The sequence below is a fragment of the Littorina saxatilis genome, linkage group LG16 (assembly GCF_037325665.1).
Source record: "Littorina saxatilis isolate snail1 linkage group LG16, US_GU_Lsax_2.0, whole genome shotgun sequence".
Taxonomy (NCBI): Eukaryota; Metazoa; Mollusca; class Gastropoda; order Littorinimorpha; family Littorinidae; genus Littorina; species Littorina saxatilis.
In genome coordinates this window covers 45,207,147-45,228,358 of record NC_090260.1, presented here as the reverse complement: position 1 = coordinate 45,228,358, position 21,212 = coordinate 45,207,147, and the positions used below count along the sequence as shown (strand labels likewise).

General features: G+C 42.1%; 1 protein-coding gene across 4 annotated transcripts in view; it reads right to left on the bottom strand.

Annotated features, from left to right (window-relative positions):
• LOC138949746 (cyclin-H-like) overlaps positions 1-5,280 on the bottom strand; it is an 87,371-nt gene extending 82,091 nt beyond the window's left edge. For 2 of the 4 annotated variants that reach the window (XM_070321564.1, XM_070321565.1), the window contains exon 1: positions 5,102-5,280. In XM_070321564.1, coding sequence (XP_070177665.1) covers positions 5,102-5,218 — 117 coding nt within the window. In that variant the 5' untranslated portion in view covers positions 5,219-5,280. The remainder of the gene's footprint in view (positions 1-5,101) is intronic. The other 2 variants (XM_070321563.1, XM_070321562.1) reach the window with 1 other exon arrangement.
• Positions 5,281-21,212: the final 15,932 nt, after the last annotated feature.

Genomic DNA, 21,212 nt, shown 5'->3' with positions numbered 1-21,212 from the left:
TGCTGTGCCTGTGTAGAACGAGTACATGTATTGTGGTTAAAACCATACTGCAGCAACAGTGCTAAAATCACATCTCATGAGCCGCATCGTACCATTGCTCAAGCAGACGAATTTTCTGCATTATATCGCAGTCGTTTGTTGTATTTTAGATACAAAGGTACACAATAACGTGCTATTGCAGATACTGAGTCGCATTGAAACCACAAACTCACGACTAAATTCATCACGTCTGTAAAAAAAGGAAAGTGGGTCACAAAGGGCCATGCCGATGGCACAGGGGGTGAATAAACCATGAGAACTGGTGTGTGGTTTACGCATGCTAAATAGCCATTCAAACAAACTGTGTCATTTAATGCTGTTTATTTACTATTGCAACTGTGTTCCATAAAGTTAGAATTGCTTATTTCGTGAAAGATTCTATCGTTTTGTAAACCTCATGTAAGGCGGAGTGGGGCTTTAAGTTTGAAAGTAATGCCCGCAAATTACACATAATATATGTATGACACACAGCCCGCACATTAAAAATTAATTAAAAAAATGGAAAATAAGATCAAGTGACACATAGCCCCCACATTAAACATTATTAAAAATGGAAAATAAGATCAAGTGCATCTTTGTGGGCCCAACTTTTGTCGCGATTTGGTCACACATACTGTTACGGCTGGAATTTACGTGTGTATGTCTGTATGTATGTCTATTTACTCCTATCAGAAATTGTGCGTGCTTCTCTCTGTTTACTACCTAGCCTTCACACACACACACACAACACTCCAACCAGGCACAAAGACACGAACACAGTTACAGCCCTTTGCCCCTGTACCTCTATTAGAATATTCAATAACACAACATAAACATATTATTCTACATCCATTCTACAAATCACTCTCGCTCAACATGGAAGTTCTATTTCTGTTAACACACAGAAGTCTAACTACACAAAATTACACACATGTTACTTTCTCATGCAGTCTACAATTCACGTGCACACACGTATAACACTTTAAGCTTTGTTCCGTGAGAGCCTGTCTGTCTCACTACACACGAAGTCATTGTCTCAAGCAATACTTCTGTCAATATTCATTTCTGTTACACACAGATGATAAAACCACGACGCTCGACGTCTCGTGGTTGTTTACTTGGGAAACGTATCTCCGTACAGCTATCTCGCTGGTTACTTTCTCCCAGTCGTACTCACATATTCAGTGGCACGTACTGCTCCACCCCACCCACACAAACTGTCTTCGTGTGGTGGAATGGGGACGGGGTCCCCGTTTTACAGCGCTTCACGCTGTCTCCCCTCCTGCGCTCCCACAGCTCACGGCTCGGGCGTAAGGGCAGAACCTCCCGTCTCGTTCCCCACTTCCGCGACCCCTCTCGGCCCGGGATGCTAAAATACACAAGTTTAAACTACCATAAGTCTCCATACTTGAATAAACTTTTCTGACATTCTTTATCACTACCGTCAACTAACTTATGCGGTTACAGTATATACACCCGCTTACTCATAAGCGACTTCATTTCCGAAAAACATGTAAACATTCCCTTTTCAACAATGGCTGACAACCGCGCACGCTTTTCAGCCAATTCACACATGACTCTCCCGGTCATTTCTCAAGTCAATATTTCCGAGCAAAATAATATCTCCGAGCAAAATATCAATTCAATAAATACCTGTAAACACAGCAGTTGAATCCACCGATTCAATACCGCGGCACGAGTCTAACCGACCTCCCAGCGCCCGGCGAGAAACTTTACTAACAGGAGACCCTTCTGTTCCCTTCAGTGGTCTCCAAAGTTCTGTCCGTGTAATATCTCTACAACGCCACCTCAGTCAATACTCCTCTCTGATTGGTCACATCCCACACGTGACAGCACAGCCTGTACGGACAATATTTCACCATGCGGTGCCTACTCAAAGTTCGTGGCCCATGAAATTGTGTACACCCGCGTCACACAACTCCAATATACATTATGTGCAAATCCGTTTGTCACACATACGTGACAGTGACACACAGCCCGGGCATTGAACATGAATTAAAAATGGAAAATAAGCTTAAGATCAGTGCATCGTTGTGCGCCGAACTTTCGTCGCAGTTTGGTCACATGTACGTGACGCACGGCCCGGGCATTAAAAATGGAAAATAAGATCAGTGTGTCGTGCGCCGAACTTTCGTCGCAGTTTGGTCACACGTACATGACGCACGGCCCGCACATTAAACATGAATTAAAAATGGAAAATAAGATCAGTGTGTCGTGCGCCGAACTTTCGTCGCAGTTTGGTCACACGTACATGACGCACGGCCCGCACATTAAACATGAATTAAAAATGGAAAATAAGATCAGTGCGTCGTTGTGCGCCGAACTTTTGTCGCAGTTTGGTACAGTGCAACCCCCGTTTAAAGACCTCCCAATTTAAGACTTCCTCCCTTTTAAGACCCTAGTTTTTAAGATTTTCTGTTCTATAGATTTACCCCAAGTTTAAGACTCCCTCCTTTTTAAGACCTGGTTTTCTCAGATTTTTTGAAATCGTAAAAAGGGGGTTCCACTGTAGATATGCTAGCGAGTTGACAACGAATACACAGTGTGTGCTCCGCATGTGTCTGGCGTCAGTAACAAATATTGACGCACACCTAGCGAGTTGACAACGAATACACAGTGTGTGCTCCGCATGTGTCTGGCGTCAGTAACAAATATTGACGCACACCTAGCGAGTTGACAACGAATACACAGTGTGTGCTCCGCATGTGTCTGGCGTCAGTAACTAATATTGACGCACACCTAGCGAGTTGACAACCAATACACAGTGTGTGCTCCGCATGTGTCTGGCGTCAGTAACAAATATTGACGCACACCTAGCGAGTTGACAACGAATACACAGTGTGTGCTCCGCATGTGTCGGGCGTCAGTAACTAATATTGACGCACACCTAGCGAGTTGACAACGAATACACAGTGTGTGCTCCGCATGTGTCTGGCGTCAGTAACTAATATTGACGCACACCTAGCGAGTTGACAACGAATACACAGTGTGTGCTCCGCATGTGTCTGGCGTCAGTAACTAATATTGACGCACACCTAGCGAGTTGACAACCAATACACAGTGTGTGCTCCGCATGTGTCTGGCGTCAGTAACAAATATTGACGCACACCTAGGGAGTTGACAACGAATACACAGTGTGTGCTCCGCATGTGTCTGGCGTCAGTAACAAATATTGACGCACACCTAGCGAGTTGACAAGGAATACACAGTGTGTGCTCCGCATGTGTCTGGCGTCAGTAACAAATATTGACGCACACCTAGCGAGTTGACAAGGAATACACAGTGTGTGCTCCGCATGTGTCTGGCGTCAGTAACAAATATTGACGCACACCTAGCGAGTTGACAACGAATACACAGTGTGTGCTCCGCATGTGTCTGGCGTCAGTAACAAATATTGACGCACACCTAGCGAGTTGACAACGAATACACAGTGTGTGCTCCGCACGTGTCTGGCGTCAGTAACAAATATTGACGCACACCTAGCGAGTTGACAACGAATACACAGTGTGTGCTCTGCATGTGTCTGGCGTCAGTAACAAATATTGACGCACACCTAGCGAGTTGACAACGAATACACAGTGTGTGCTCTGCATGTGTCTGGCGTCAGTAACAAATATTGACGCACACCTAGCGAGTTGACAACGAATACACAGTGTGTGCTCCGCATGTGTCTGGCGTCAGTAACAAATATTGACGCACACCTAGCGAGTTGACAACGAATACACAGTGTGTGCTCCGCATGTGTCTGGCGTCAGTAACAAATATTGACGCACACCTAGCCAGTTGACAACGAATACACAGTGTGTGCTCCGCATGTGTCTGGCGTCAGTAACAAATATTGACGCACACCTAGCGAGTTGACAACGAATACACAGTGTGTGCTCCGCATGTGTCTGGCGTCAGTAACTAATATTGATGCACACCTAGCGAGTTGACAACGAATACACAGTGTGTGCTCCGCATGTGTCTGGCGTCAGTAACAAATATTGACGCACACCTAGCGAGTTGACAACGAATACACAGTGTGTGCTCCGCATGTGTCTGGCGTCAGTAACAAATATTGACGCACACCTAGCCAGTTGACAATGAATACACAGTGTGTGCTCCGCATGTGTCTGGCGTCAGTAACAAATATTGACGCACACCTAGCGAGTTGACAACGAATACACAGTGTGTGCTCCGCATGTGTCTGGCGTCAGTAACTAATATTGATGCACACCTAGCGAGTTGACAACGAATACACAGTGTGTGCTCCGCATGTGTCTGGCGTCAGTAACTAATATTGACGCACACCTAGCGAGTTGACAACGAATACACAGTGTGTGCTCCGCATGTGTCTGGCGTCCGTAACTAATATTGACGCACACCTAGCGAGTTGATAACGAATACACAGTGTGTGCTCCGCATGTGTCTGGCGTCAGTAACTAATATTGACGCACACCTAGCGAGTTGACAACGAATACACAGTGTGTGCTCCGCATGTGTCTGGCGTCAGTAACTAATATTGACGCACACCTAGCGAGTTGACAACGAATACACAGTGTGTGCTCCGCATGTGTCTGGCGTCAGTAACAAATATTGACGCACACCTAGCGAGTTGACAACGAATACACAGTGTGTGCTCCGCATGTGTCTGGCGTCAGTAACAAATATTGACGCACACCTAGCGAGTTGACAACGAATACACAGTGTGTGCTCCGCATGTGTCTGGCGTCAGTAACAAATATTGACGCACACCTAGCGAACGACAATGCATTGGCCAAAATTGCGAATTTTTCAGTGCACGTGTCATAGTGTGAATCTGTGACTGGCTCATTATAGACTATCAAATATAATATACAATAATGGCACGTACTGACACTGGATAGTGAGCTTTGAATTTACAACAATTAAATTCAGACCACCCCTTATTTAGTTATTATCTCATTTTCACACATCTAGTAATTAAAGTTCAAGTATTGTGGAGATGCTGGTTGTGAAACTGAAAGTGGTACTGAAAAGATATTTTGCAGTTAATCTCAGGATCTCCGATCTGCATAGGGAGTCGGTAGTCAATAACTACCTGTACGTTTCTTCCATGAGCTTTGATAACATTTTGATTGGATTCTATACGTAGTTGCTTCAGCTCTGTTTCGCCAGAAAAGGTCCAGCATTTCAGCTGTGTGCTGGATGCGAACATCTTCCGATGCAAGTAATCCACACTCGCTCTACTGCAATATTTACCGGATGTTGATTGATTTCAGAAGTTACTTCCCTTGTCGAAGCGCAAGCTGTATGAGAATAACTTTTTATATTTTTCGGGATAGATCGATACAATTTTAACGTTTATTTTTGCAGCTTAGAAACAGAATATAAAGGTGTGCATGTTTATGTCCCTGTACTAATTAATAATGTGCTGTACCCGCTCACCCATCGGCTGTCTCACAAACAGTTCCATAAATATTCCCAAGTCCGTAGCGAATAAAATACCCGTTTGAGGATACCCCCCCAAAAAACACCAGATATTTATTGCAGTGGAAATTGGCTGAACCTGCCCTGTAAATCACAAGGCGACTGCAGACCTGTGCAACCTGTGCACGAGACAAGAAAAAATACATCTTGAATTTGTAGCCAGCTCTTTTTCCCCTCATGCAATGTGACTTTCGTTTTCAAAACCGGATACGGATACCAAACCAGTATGGGTATGCTTCCCAACTGTTTATGAACGGAGATTAACTCAACTCAACTCAACTCAATTTTATTAATCCATATGGAAATTACATTGTGACAATAATTGTTTCCAATCAGAAGAATAAGAATGCATAATAAAGAAACATCACGTGAGAAAATAAATGAGTATGATTATAATGAGTATGATCACAGTCTCACTAATGCACACAGTCATCCGTCAAGTCAAGTCTGCCAACACACCACTCACTGACACAACAACAACAGCAACAGCAATACAATTTAACAAAAACCATAATTTAACACTGACCTCGGGCCGGCTGAGTAGACTTTTAAGTCTTAATAATAACCTTCATATTTCGTGCAAAATGGTTTTACGATATCGACAAAACAAATGAAGATTACAAAACGAATTTGGAGCGCTGTACTCAAAGACAGGGTGAGTACAAATGTTTGTTATATATAGCTGAGCGACGCTGGGCATCTTCCAAGCTGACTGTACATAAGCAGATTTATGACGCCACCAAGCAGAAAGTCATAGATTTTGTTGATGCCGCCAAGACCACTTTCGCACCAAGGTCGCAGCATCCTCATCTTGTAAAGAGTTGTTTAACACTGTCACCACCATGCTTGGTAAAGCAAAACAGGTCATCCTTCCAACTGTACATGACATGTCTAAACTGCCAGATGTTTTTTCTAAGTATTTTCATGAAAAGATTTTGACCATCCGCAACAGCTTCGCCCAGCATAGCGACTCAGACCGCTCCCCCATTTTTGTTGGAAATTCGTTCTCTGTTTTCACCCCAGTCTCTGAAGATTTTGTTCGTAAACTCATTGTGAAGTCTGCCAAAACGTCCTGTGACCTCGACCCCCTCCCCACCCCCCTCCTCTGTGATCACTTAGACATCCTTCTACCCACCATCACTAGAATACTGAACGAGTCCCTTTCCACTGGCACCGTCCCCTCAGACTTCAAAAAAGCTGTCATTAAACCCCTTCTGAAGAAAAGCTCCCTCGACCCCAACGTACTTAAGAACTACAGGCCCATCTCAAACCTTCCCTTTCTTTCTAAAATCCTAGAGAAGATAGTCCTAGACCAGCTCTCCTCCCACCTCTCTGCCAACAACCTCCTCACTCCGCACCAGTCAGCCTACCGCACGGACCATAGCACAGAGACCGCAGTCCTTAGTATCCTCAACAACATTTTGACTTCCTTAGACGATAACAACATTTCCCTGCTCCTCCTGTTAGACCTTTCGGCCGCTTTCGATACAATTGATCATGAAATCCTGCTGTCCCGCCTTGAGCACACTTTCGGCATCCAAAATTCAGTTCTAAATTGGTTCAGATCCGAGTCCTATCTCTCAGACAGAACAAATTTTGTAATTGTAAACGACGTCCCATCCCAGGAAACCTCCCTCCTTTTTGGCGTTCCCCAGGGCTCTGTGCTCGGGCCCGTGCTGTTCATCATGTACACCTCCCCTCTGACTGACCTCATCGACAGACATTCCGTTTCCCACGAAATGTTTGCTGACGACACTCAGCTTCAGAACTCAGCGACTCCCTCAGAATACGCCCAGATGACCACCTCCCTTCAGTCTTGCATTGCTGACGTTGAACTCTGGATGTCCACTAACAAACTTAGACTTAACTGTGACAAAACAGAAGCCATTCGTTTCACCAAATCCTCCCTCTCCTCCTCTCTCTCTCTCCCTCCTTCTATCACTTTGGGCAGCAGCACTATTGAATTCTCAGACTCCGTCCGTGATCTTGGCATCTTTCTTGATAGCGATCTCTCCATGAAACACCATGTTATGAAAGTCTGTCAGTCCGCTTACATCGAGCTTAAGAGAATAGGTTCTATCCGCCCATACCTTACCGAAGATGCCACCAAGACCCTTGTTTCCTCCTACATTCTTTCTCGATTAGACTACGGAAATTCTGTTCTCATTGGCTGTCCATCCTTTGCAGCGCGTTCAAAATTCTGCAGCCCGGCTTGTCTGCAAAGCCCCTCGGTCCCAGTCCTGTTCCCCCTTGCTAAAGAAACTTCATTGGCTCCCTGTAGAGCTGAGAATCCAATATAAGTGCTGCTGTATCTGCTACAAAATAATATCTGGCTCAGCCCCATCCTACCTGTCTGACCTGTTCACACTCTATACACCCTCACGATCCCTCCGCTCCTCTGTAGACACTAGAATATTCCGTCTATCTTCTTTTAGTCGCAAACAACACGGCCAGAGAGCCTTCTTCCACTCTGCTGCCGTTGCGTGGAACTCTCTCCCTTACTCTATCCGACACTGCCAAACATTCTGTTCCTTCAAATCAAACCTTAAAACACACTTCTTCACCCAGTATTTTGATTAATTTTATTTCAACATGGTGCATTTTTGAATCAGGTGTTTGAATGTTTGAACGTTTTGCCTGTGTTAGTATGCTTGCAGATTGTATTGATGTAGTCGGTTTGAGTTTCGTTGTTCACTTGTGTGCTGAATGCTGCTGCACATGCTTTTGCTTTGCTTTGTATGTATTATGTATGTTTGTCATTGTAAAGCGCTTTGAGAATGTAAAGCGCTCTATAAATCTCCCATATTATTATTATTTTATTATTAGTGTTGCGTCCCACCTAGTCAGCGGCGCTTTTCCGGAAATGACCTGCGCTTTGTTGGAATTCCAACTATGGCCGCCATTGTTGGAATTCCAACTTCGCGCTACGCAATTCTGGAAATGAACCGCGCGCAGAGTGAGAATTTTGCTCTTTCTTAGAATGCGATGATTAAATGATAATTGATGGACTACAATGATCAGCGTATGTTTAAAATATCAATAGTTGGTTGTAATAAAACAGATGCATTAGACAAAATCATACCATCTGCTATTTTTCTTACTTACGAACCTTGGAAAAATAAACACTGACCTCGGGCCGGCTGAGATCTTTTTGACGTCGTTCTGAACAAACGAGCGCTTCAGTTTGCCATTTTAACTGGTGCTAGTGAAGTTTACCCTCACAATCTAAGTAACGTTGACAACACTCATGCGTAACTTAATTGTTACATCAATCAATCAATCAATGAGGCTTATATCGCGCATATTCCGTGGGTACAGTTCTAGGCGCTCTGCAGTGATGCCGTGTGAGATGACATTTTATACGGCCAGTAGATTGCAGCCATTTCGGCGCATATTTACCTTTCACGGCCTATTATTCCAAGTCACACGGGTATAGGTAGACAATTATTAACTGTGCCTAAGCAATTTTGCCAGGAAAGACCCTTTTGTCAATCGTGGGATCTTTAACGTGCACACCCAATGTAGTGTACACGGGGGGAGGGTTCGGACACCGAAGAGAGTCTGCACACAAAGTTGACTCTGAAATAAACAACATAACAACACGATTCATTTTGACAAAATTACACCGGGCCCTTAATTATCACAAAAAATGCGAATGTTAATTGTTGTAAGCTTGTTATAACTATAACTTTAAGGTTTAATAGGTTATTTGGTATACATATGTACAAATTTGACGCTAAGTTAATATTTAATATTTCAAGAAAAATAAACAGAGTTAGACTGAGACGTATTTGTATATGTGTGTGTGTGTGTGTGTGAGTGTGTTTGGTGTGTTTGTAATTGTGTGTTTGTGTATGTGTGCACACCCTGGTGTACGTGTGTGTGTGCGTTTGTCAGTGTGTGTGTGTGTATGTGTGTACACCCTGGTGTGTGTGTCAGAGTGTGGGTGTGTGTATGTGTGTACACCCTGGTGTGTGTGTCAGTGTGGGTGTGTGTATAATATGCTGTGTGTATGTGTCAGTGTGCGTGCGTATGTGCATGTGTGTGAGAGAAAGAGATACAGATCGAGAAATGAAACACACAAGTATATATATATATGAATGTCCTTAGCTCGGCAGCCTGCTTTGCCCTTCACAAAATTTGAACATTTACACATGTTTATGAAGATCTTTTTGTGTCCAGCATGTATGTACTGTTCCTTTATTGTGTGTATCTGATTAACTTATATAGCAGTTACAACTTACAAGTACTTTTTAAATGTGTGTTCCTTTTTCTCTACATTTCGAATACACATCTACCCTTTGGGATGTGTCTTTTCTTGCATTTGCAAGCTCCCTTTATTTATAATGATCATGTTTATGGAAACAAATGAGTCACATTTTGAGTATAACAATAGTCAATATCAATTAATGTAGCTCGACCACGAGGGAAGCATTTAAATCCGGCGTTATGTTACATACTTTCCTTCCAGTGTAGTACATTGATTCAGCAGCGCTTCTATACCTATTGGCCCCGGGACATTTTGTTCTTGCCTTTTTATGTTTCAACACTGTTTTCACACACAAAAATTGCCACAATGGTTTACCTAACCTGGTTGTATCTGAGCTTGATTGTCTTCTTCTTCAATGTACTGTGTTAAAATTGCAACAGTAGTTGGTTTGGGTATGTGTGAGGGTATGCATCCCCCCCTCCACACACACCCCAAGCACACCATCATCATCATGCCAAACATCTATGCATGTATATAGTTGGGTTCAGGGTAGGTATTTGGTATTTGGCCGCAATTTTCTCCCCCCTTTCCTAACCTAGGTGGTGGGTTCAAGTGCTAGTCTTTCGGATGAGACGAAAAACCGAGGTCCCGTGTACACTACATTGGGGTGTGCACGTTAAAGATCCCACGATTGGCAAAATTGTATAGACATATATAAAAATGTCCACCAAATACCCGTGTGACTTGGAATAATAGGCCGTGAAAAGTATATCTCGCCTAACACGCTTGAGATTTACTGGCCGATGTGAATGCGTGATATATTGTGTAAAAAATTCCATCTCACACGGCATATTGTAAACGCCATGAGCCTCCCCAAATAGGAGAGGGTATGTGTGTAGAAATACTCACAAATAACAGTCAAGGGACCAACATTTAACTTGCACAAAAATGTAACTTACTGAGTGGAAATTGTATTTGCACTTAATTCTTTTGTTTTTATCTAAAAGTGAGTATGTTATATTATGGTAAAGTAAAATCCATTAACAAACTCGCTTGATAATTTCTGTGTATTCCGTAAACTTTTGCGTTCTTTATATTTTATTGTCAATACAAAAGCCACCAACAGCATTCATTCAAATTCATTATGATATGCCGCCTGCATCTAAACAGGTCTATTGTTAGCATTATTGCCTGTTAACTCATTGTGACCGGCCATTCTTGTGTCATTGGGAACACCCAGTGTCACAGAAATTGAAGATGCATGTCCCAAGTGTGTTCTGTGAGAGAAAGATATATTCAACAGCTATATGGGCAGAAGGGCAGAACAATTTTTTTATTACTTGCTTGAGAATGTGTCAATACTGAGAACACAATGACATATTTTTGTGTTCAACACTTTTTTCATCATTAGAAACAGTTTAAGTAACGGTTGTGAACAACTTGTCCTGGTGGCAAAAGATCATCAACAGGAGGTACCATAATTTTCAAAGAGGGTGTAAGAATTTGAAAAGATTAAAGTCAGTTAATGCAAAAATTAGCACTTGTGTGCTTGTAAATATATATATATATATATATGCATGTGTGCATATGTGTGTGTGTGAAAAACCTGGTAATATGGTATAATTGAATACATCTCCAGTTTCAATGTATACAGTGTCTGCCTATCCCAATCATTATGATGCTAAGCAAGGTGTGTGTTTTGTTTTTTTGGGTACAAGGGATGCTCTTATATTTCTTTGGAACAACTGTGCTACATTATATATAAGTGCTACATTTTGTGTGCTTGATTGCATAACTAACTTAATGTATATAAGTTGAGTAGGACTTTTGAATAATGCCTTTTGCTCTTTGATAAACAAAGGGAAGGAAGCACTGCCAATGCATACAACATTTCATGATTTGTTTAATTAAATTTACACACCACACAAGAGAGGTAGCTTTCTCAGAAGGAGAGAAGGTCATTTTTGTCAACCAAAGCAACAAAGCAAAGACCAAAACAGAGATCAATGAACTGAATTTATAAACAAACGGAATATGAAAACAAACTTATGACTGTGATTAATGGCTTTACACTTACATGGTGAAATTTGCCTGCGACTGAAATTGTTTTGACTGCCGGGGTCCAAGGGCCGCCTAGCCCTTGGCGGATTGCAGGGGCAGCACGCAGCCAAAAACGAATTTTAGCATTCAAGGTGAGGATTAAGAAGCCTCACATGGCTTTAAAACTGAAAAAAATAACAACAATCTTGTTAATTGAAGGGATTTATGCACGTTTTTAACACCTCACATGATTACAATTATATCGATTTTTTTGTACGTCCCACATGCATTATATTTCATTTGATTCACTCTGAACCATACTACTAATAACAGGAATTAAAACCTCTTCTCTGTCTTAGTAGGAAAGCCACATGAAATTACATATATCATATTGAGAAAAGAAAAGACAATTCATACATCATGATGCTTGAGGAGCAATGCACACACACACTCACACCCTAGGTCAAATGCTTGTCTTTGACCCCACAGTCTCACAGGAACACCAACACAAAGAAATCAGTGATGCAAATCAAAAGTTTAATTCTCCCACACACAAAAACATAAAATGTATGAACACCAATGAACACTTTCTTTATTTGGTGTTTAACGTCGTTTTCAACCACAAAGGTTATATCGCGACGGGGAAAAAGGGGAGATGGGATAGAGCCACTTGTCAATTGTTTCTTGTTCACAAAAGCACTACCGTAAAAGTCGACCTATAAGCCGCGACTTTTTTTTCCTAAATGGACCCCTGCGGCTTATAAGGCGGTGCGGCTTATGAATGACTTTTTCTGAATCAGTGGCGTGTATCCGACTTCGCTCAGTGACCTAGTTTCCGGAAGTTGGATCGCCGCTGTGTAATGGCCTTGAATCAGCTGTGTTTACCTCAATTCACTCACTCACCTTCTTTCCGGAAGTTTGAAGCATGACAATAACTCACACAGTAATGGGTTGGCATACACCGGTTTTGATCGATCACTTCGCATTGCTACTACAGAGAACAGCAACACGCACATCTCCTAAAACAAAGCAACGTACAACCACGATGCCGAAAACACGGAGGCAGGCCTATGATGCAGCCTACAAACTTGCAGCCATAGACTTGGCTGTTGAAAAAGGCAATCGCGCTGCTGCTCAACAAATCGGCGTCAATGAAAGCATGATTAGGCGTTGGCGAAAGCAACGAGGCGAACTTGTGAAATGCAAGAAATCCACAAAAGCATTCCGTGGTTGCAAGGCACGCTGGCCCCAATTAGAAAACGAAATGGAGGACTGGGTCAACACACAACGTGCGGATGGTCGCGGTGTTTCAACTGTTCAGCTTCGTCTGAAAGCACGCACCATTGCAACACGTCTGAAGATAGACGACTTCAAAGGCGGTCAATCTTGGTGTTGCCGATTTTTGAGGCGCAAAGGTCTGTCACTGCGTGCACGTACAACTTTGTGCCAACAGCTGCCGCCAGACTTTCAGGAGAAAATGATGTCATTTCGAAACTACGCACAAGAGCAGGTAGCTGAGAATCTGATTGGCCCACAGAACATCATAAATATGGATGAGGTTCCGTTGACCTTTGACCTTCCATTGACACGCACAGTAAACAAAAAGGGCGAGTCTTCTGTGGCACTGAAAACAACGGGACATGAAAAAACACACTTCACCTGTGTTTTGTCGTGCACGGCTTCGGGTGAAAAGCTTCCGCCGATGGTGATTTTCAAGCGAATCACAATGCCGAAAGAAAAGTTTCCGAAGGGGATCGTCGTGCAGGTTAACAAGAAGGGGTGGATGGATGAGAAGATGATGGACACCTGGCTGACAGAATGCTATGGGAAAAGGCCAGGGGGTTTCTTCCGTCGCACTAAAGCTCTGTTAGTCATGGACAGCATGCGTGCACACATCACTGAGAAGGTCAAAAAGTCAATCACTGCCACCAACTCCATCATCGCTATCATCCCGGGTGGCACAACAAAGTACCTGCAACCCCTCGATATCAGTGTGAACCGGCCCTTCAAAGTGGTGATGAGGGATGAGTGGGAGAGGTGGATGGTGGATGGCGAGAAATCATTCACAAAGACTGGCCGCATGCGTAGAGCAACCTTTGCAGATGTGTGCCAGTGGGTCCTGAAAGCTTGGGATGCTGTCAAAAAGTCAACGATCATCAACGGCTTCAGAAAGGCTGAGATCATCACTGGAGCAGACGACGCGACAGACAACACGACAGCCACTGACAGTGGGGCCGAGAGTGACACTTCCGGTGACTCTGTGCCAGAAGCCATTCTGAACTTGTTCATCTCCGACACTGAGGAGTCCGACTTCAGCGGATTTTCAGCATCAGATGTTGAGTGATTTACAGAACTAACTACAGGTGCTGTGTGCAGGACGAGAGGACAGTTTGATAGTCCAGAGTTCTGTGAATCACTCAACATCTGATGCTGAAAGTAAAGTGCAAAACTGACAAGTTAGCCGGTTCGTTTTTGTGTGTGTGTGGTTTTTTTTCGTTGACTTTCGATGTTTCTTGACTTGAACTTTGCTTCTAGGCGCGGCTTGTATGCCGGAGCGGCTTGTGTATGGATTTTTCTGATTTTTTTTTAAAAATCGGGGGGTGCGGCTTATATCCAGGTGCGTCGTATAGGTCGACTTTTACGGTAATCAAAAATTTGCTCCTGGGGCTTGCAACCTAGTACAATGTATTACCTTACTGGGAGAATGCAAGTTTCCAGTACAAAGGACTTAACATTTCTTACATACTGCTTGACTCAAATCTTTACAAAAATTGACTATATTCTATACGAGAAACACTTAAAGGCATATGTACGCGCTCCCGTGTTTACAAAGTGTAGTTTGCCCATAATCGATGTCAAACGCACCATAAGACCATGTAATGACGATATGTCGCCATGCGCGGACCATATACATGCATTACAGCTTGTTCTAGCCTCTGAAAAAGTGAGGATGTCAACAAAGACGCGGAGTTATTTCCCTTGCGTCAACGTTCCCTCTGTTGGCAAATCTATAAATAGGACGATCTAGATCAAAATAAAAATTCAAATATCTCAACATTTAAGGGGTCCTAGACCACAATATCTTGCAGGGAACTTAATTAAGCATGTCTCCAGCTGTTGGTAAAGCAATTAGCGTGTATAGTCATCGAGTACATATGGCTTTAACAAGGGTAAAAAGAGAAACAGAATCCGTTAGTCGCCTCTTACGACATGCTGGGGAGCATCGGGTAAATTCTTCCCCCTAACCCGCGGGGGGAAACAAGGGTAAAAAGAGAAACAGAATCCGTTAGTCGCCTCTTATGACATGCTGGGGAGCATCGGGTAAATTCTTCCCCCTAACCCGCGGGGGGTCCAATGAACACACACACACACCATTTCATTTAGTTTTATACACACAAAATGGAAAGGCAAACATCATTAGGCAAGTTTGTTGTTCACAAATACAGAGATACAAAAATTAGAAGATGGAATTCAGAAGAAATGTTCAAGGGTAAAAATATATTTTATAAGTGCACAAAGCTTCCATACAAGTTTCCGTACCCACAATAATGACATTATTCAGGATACAGCCTTAGTTACCTTATTGATTAAAACAAAGTACGTTACTGTTTAGTTTGTGCTGTTTGCATGAAAATGGATCGATGGCAAAGAAATCACAACAGACTGCAAAACGTAACTTATAATATAACACCACAATTATCACACAGCAGAGGCAAACCTTGGTAAATGGGGGCAAACGGTAACGCAAATCTCAAAAGTTACAGAAGATACTTGTTTGAACTTGACAGTCAAACACACAAAAAACTATACATCAAGAAAATTACAAGAACAAAAAATTAGTGACATCATTATGATCACAAAGCAGAAGCAACTAGAAAATTGGGGTCAAACTGTACAGCACTATAATATGTCACAGAAGACACACTTTGAAATTGGCACACTGACCCAACAAATAGACACCACTAATAAATTAATCACATCACAATGATCTCACAGCAGAAGCACTACTTGTAAACTGCAATCAAACTGTACAGCACATCTAAATGCCACAGTAGAACATGTCTGTTTAACACACACACACACAATTAAGAGATAGCACAAACAAATGAATCACATCTTAATGATCAGCAGAAGCACTACTTGTAAACTGCAATCAAACTGTACAGCACATCTAAATGCCACAGTAGAACATGTCTGTTTAACACACACACACAATTAAGAGATAGCACAAACAAATGAATTGCATCTTAATGATCAGCAGAAGCACTACTTGTGAACTGGGGTCCAACTGTACAGCACTACTTAAAACTCACATTCACAGGAGAACACCTATGTAAAAACTTGGCACACCCACACAAAAAAATAAACAGACGGCACAAAAAAAACCTTAAAAAAATTACAAAACGCATCCGTTTAAACATTGCACAAGAAACCATAAGACAGACAGCAAAAATAAATGAATCACATCTTGATGCTCAGCAGAAGCACTACTTGTGAACTGGGGTCAAACTGTACAGCACTACTTAAATCTCACATTCACAGGAGAACACCTCTGTAAAAACTTGGCACACCCACACACAAAAATAAACAGATGGCACAAATAAATTAATCACATCAAAATAATCACACAGCAAAAGCACTACTGGCGTCAAACTGTACAGCACAACTTAGCAAGTCGCGTAAGGCGAAAATACAATATTTAGTCAAGTAGCTGTCAAACTCACAGAATGAAACTGAACGCAATGCCATTTTACTCGTAGCATCGTCAGGCCACCGCTCATGGCAAAGGCAGTGAAATTGACAAGAAGAGCGGGGTAGTAGTTGCGCTAAGAAGGATAGCACGCTTTTCTGTACCTCTCTTTGTTTTAACTTTCTGAGCGTGTTTTTAATCCAAACATATCATATCTATATGTTTTTGGAATCAGGAACCAACAAGGAATAAGATGAAAGTGTTTTTAAATTGATTTGGACAATTTAATTTTGATAATAATTTTATATATTTAATTTTCAGAGCTTGTTTTTAATCCGAATATAACATATTTATATGTTTTTGGAATCAGCAAATGATGGAGAATAAGATAAACGTAAATTGGGATCGTTTTATAAATTTTTATTTTTTTTTACAATTTTCCGATTTTTAATGACCAAAGTCATTAATTAATTTTTAAGCCACCAAGCTGAAATGCAATACCGAACCCCGGGCTTCGTCGAAGATTACTTGACCAAAATTTGAACCAATTTGGTTGAAAAATGAGGGCGTGACAGTGCCGCCTCAACTTTCACGAAAAGCCGGATATGACGTCATCAAAGACATTTATCAAAAAAATGAAAAAAACGTTCGGGGATTTCATACCCAGGAACTCTCATGTCAAATTTCATAAAGATCGGTCCAGTAGTTTAGTCTGAATCGCTCTACACACACACACACACACACACACACACACGCACGCACACACGCACACACGCACGCACATACACCACGACCCTTGTTTCGATTCCCCCTCGATGTTAAAATATTTAGTCAAAACTTGACTAAATATAAAAATCATAAAATGCCTCTGTTTAAACTTTGCACAAGAATCCATAAGACAGACAGCAAAAATACATTAATCACATCTTGATGCTCAGCAGAAGCACTACTTGTAAACTGGCGTCAAACTGTACAGCACAACTTAAAAATCATAAAATGCCTTGCACAAGAATCCATAAGACAGACAGCAAAAATACATTAATCACTTCTTGATGCTCAGCAGAAGCAGTACTTGTAAACTGGGGTCAAACTGTACAGCACGACTCAAGTTAAAAAAATTACAAAACACATCCGTTTAAACTTTACACAAGAAACCCAGTGCCACTATGAAACAACAACAACATGATTTTTGAAAACACAATGTCATGCACACATACATTCTGGACACCCCCTGAATATGTTAGATTTAAACATATGGAAAATGTAGCAAAGTTGTGCAATGCAATAATGACACAACGCAGTGACCCCAAAATGTGACAGGCACCCACCACTTGAACTTCGAAGACTTCCCATCTTGAATGTGGCCCGTATGTTTTGTTTTTAGAAACAGCACAATGTTGTCATATTTCTTCTGCGTAAGCACGGTTGTATTTTTCTGCGTAAGTTCCACGACAAAACTGTCCACCTCTTCCCTGTGTTCACCCGTCATGGTCAAGAGCGAGAGGCAGACTGGCATCGCCAGTCGAAAGGAGGGCCATTTCTAGAACGAGTTGGTGCCTTTCCGGAAATGACGCGCTTTGTTGGAAATCTACTGAGGCGTGACGAAGTCCCGCAAGATTCCAACTCTGCCCCGGATTCTTACTATGTGCCCAACATCCAACATTAAATACAAGGCAGTAGCCTCCCTTGCGTTTGTCTGACTTCTTAGGTAGGTTTATGATTCCTGTTTCAAAATTGAATGCGATAAAATCGTTATTGTTAGATTTGACTGTGATATCAACATTTATCAGTCTGAATGTCTCGAAAGGCTGAATCATATCAGATCTCGGATTACGTCGCCTCGATCTGATATGATTTCAGCTTTCTCGACATTCAGACTGATAAATGTTGATATCACAGTCAAATCTAACGATAACTAATAATATATACTAAACTTGGCAAAAATATTATTGCGACAAAGTTTGCACCCAAATTAAAGTGGTAATTCCCGTGTCATTTTATTCCAACGTTCTCTTGGATCACTTCTCGGATAACTAATTTCCTTTACACAGATCACGTGATCGCCGCTCAGGGCTCGTATTCTTGAAACAGCTGCAACTCATATACCGGCCTGTAAAACCACTTCCGCTCGATAAGTCCGCTAAGTGCTATTCATGAAACTCCGGTAAAGACTTACCAGGGTGTCTCCAAGCTGTAAAGTTAGAGGACCCATCCCCCTCCTCTAAAACCGTCAATTTTGAATAAATCTTGTTAAAATATTGTTTGTAGATTTATGTCCCTCATGAACACACATTGGTGTCATTTAAGCACCAATGCATTGCGGACAAATACGAGATACCGCTCGCGAAAGATTTCAACCGATGCTCGTTCTTACCGGCTTGTGGTGAAAGCGTGCTAGCGTCTTGTTTAATGCACTACAGTGCCCCTAATTTTTCAACTGTTTCCGTGGTCCAACGGTTCTCTCGTTCGCATGATGCGTGATTGAGTCGAGTTCAAATCTCCGTCTACCCGTAATTTTTTTTTTACTCTTTGGCATTCACGCCATTTGTTTATTTTTGTTTATTTTCTTCGTGTGCAAAAAAGTACGTTATAATCAATATATGAGGCTTATATTGCGCATATTCCGTGGGTACAGTTCTAGGCGCTCTGCAATGATGCCGTGTGAGATGGAATTTTATACGGCCAGTAGATTGCAGCCATTTCGGCGCATATTTACCTTTCACGGCCTATTATTCCAAGTCACACGGGTATAGGTAGACAATTATTAACTGTGCCTAAGCAATTTTTCCAGGAAAGACCCTTTTGTCAATCGTTGGATCTGTAACGTGCACACCCAATGTGCACACCCAACGGTAATATCATGTTAACCATCAATTTAAAAAAAACACCTCATTCTCGCCTAAAATTAATTGTTTTTAATCAATTTTGATATTACAACGTACTCTTTTGCACACTAAGAAAATAAACAAAAACAAACAAAATTAATGACAAAGAGTAAAAAAAAAAAAAAAAAAAAAAGGAAGGCCTGATGTCGATTCGAACGCATCAGTCGAATTCGATAACCGTTCGGCTACGGAATCAGGAATAAATTTCTCGCCACTGTAATGCATTAAACAAGACGCAAGCACGCTTTCGCAACACGCCGTTATGATCGAGCATCGGTTGAAATCTTTCGCGAGCTGAAGCTCGTATTTGACCGCAATGCATCTGTGCTTAACCTTCGCCGGATCACGCGTTGGACTACACAATCCGGATGATGCGGGTCGTGTACGACCCATACTTTCCAAAGAAGGATTCAACGTAAAACGTATGGGTTGTACATGACCCACGCCATCTGAATAGGGATAAACGTTTTGCCGCCTCTTTGCAGAGTATGGGTCGTACACGACCCACACCATCTGAATAAGGATAAACAACGTAAAATTCCTTACGTAATTTCATATGGGTCGTCCACGACCCACATCATCCGGACTGTGTAGTTCAAATTACGTCATCGTTTATTTGTTTGTTTACAAAGATAATCTCTCAAAATTTGGGCAATAGGAAGGTCGTATGGTGATTGGAGGTTACATGAAGTCTCAATTACAAACTCTAAATAGTTTCAGAGATAAGGACCCACGAAGCACGGTGAAGGTTAAATGACACCAATGTGTGTCCATGAGGGACATAAATCTACGAACAATATTTGAACAAGATTTATTAGAACTTGACGGTTTTAATAGACAGTGTTGGTGAAGTTACTGACTGGTAGCGACTTTACAGGAGGGGGATGGGTCCTCTAACTTTACAGCTCGGAGACAACCCGGTAAGGACTTACCGGTGTTTCATAAATAACACTTAGCAGTTGGCGGACTTATTGAGTTTTACAAGCCAGTATATGAGTTCCAACTTTTTCAAGAATAAATCTTGTTCAAATATTGTTTGTATTGAGGAGCAAGCATGAGGAATCTCCTATTTTAAAATTAACCAATTCTGGTAGCTGCCGACCTTCCGCCAGACACACATTTATACCGGGGGAAAATAAATGATTACTGGGCAGTAAAAATAAATACCGGGCGGTAGTTAAACAATAGTTTGACTTTAAAGGACACAATGTTGCAGCTTTTTCAAAAATACGAGCCCAGATTCCCTTTCCGAGCAAATTTTACTTAATAAGGACATGCATGTGGCTTTTCTCAAGTATGTGTTAGCATGTGGATTTTCAAACTATTTTTGGTAGAATATTTTGTTTTGCAAATAGGGCAGGCATCAATCAATCAATCAATCAATGAGTCTTATATCGCGCATATTCCGTGGGTACAGTTCTAGGCGCTCTGCAGTGATGCCGTGTGAGATGAAATTTTATACGGCCAGTAGATTGCAGCCATTTCGGCGCATATTTACCTTTCACGACCTATTATTCCAAGTCACACGGGTATGGGTAGACAATTATTAACTGTGCCTAAGCAATTTTGCCAGGAAAGACCCTTTTGTCAATCGTGGGATCTTTAACGTGCACACCCAATGTAGTGTACACGGGGGGAGGTTCGGACACCGAAGAGAGTCTGCACACAAAGTTGACTCTGTGAAATAAATTTCCGCCGAACCTGGGATCGAACTCACGCTGACAGCGGCCAACTGAATACAAATCCAGCGCGCTACCAACTGAGCTATATCCCCGCCCAATGTGGCTTTTCTCCTGTATGTGTCAACCTGTGGGTCTTTAAATGCCCTGTCTGAGCAAATTTCACTTTGCAATGAGGACAGGTATGAGGCTTTTCTCCTGTATGTGTTAACATGTGG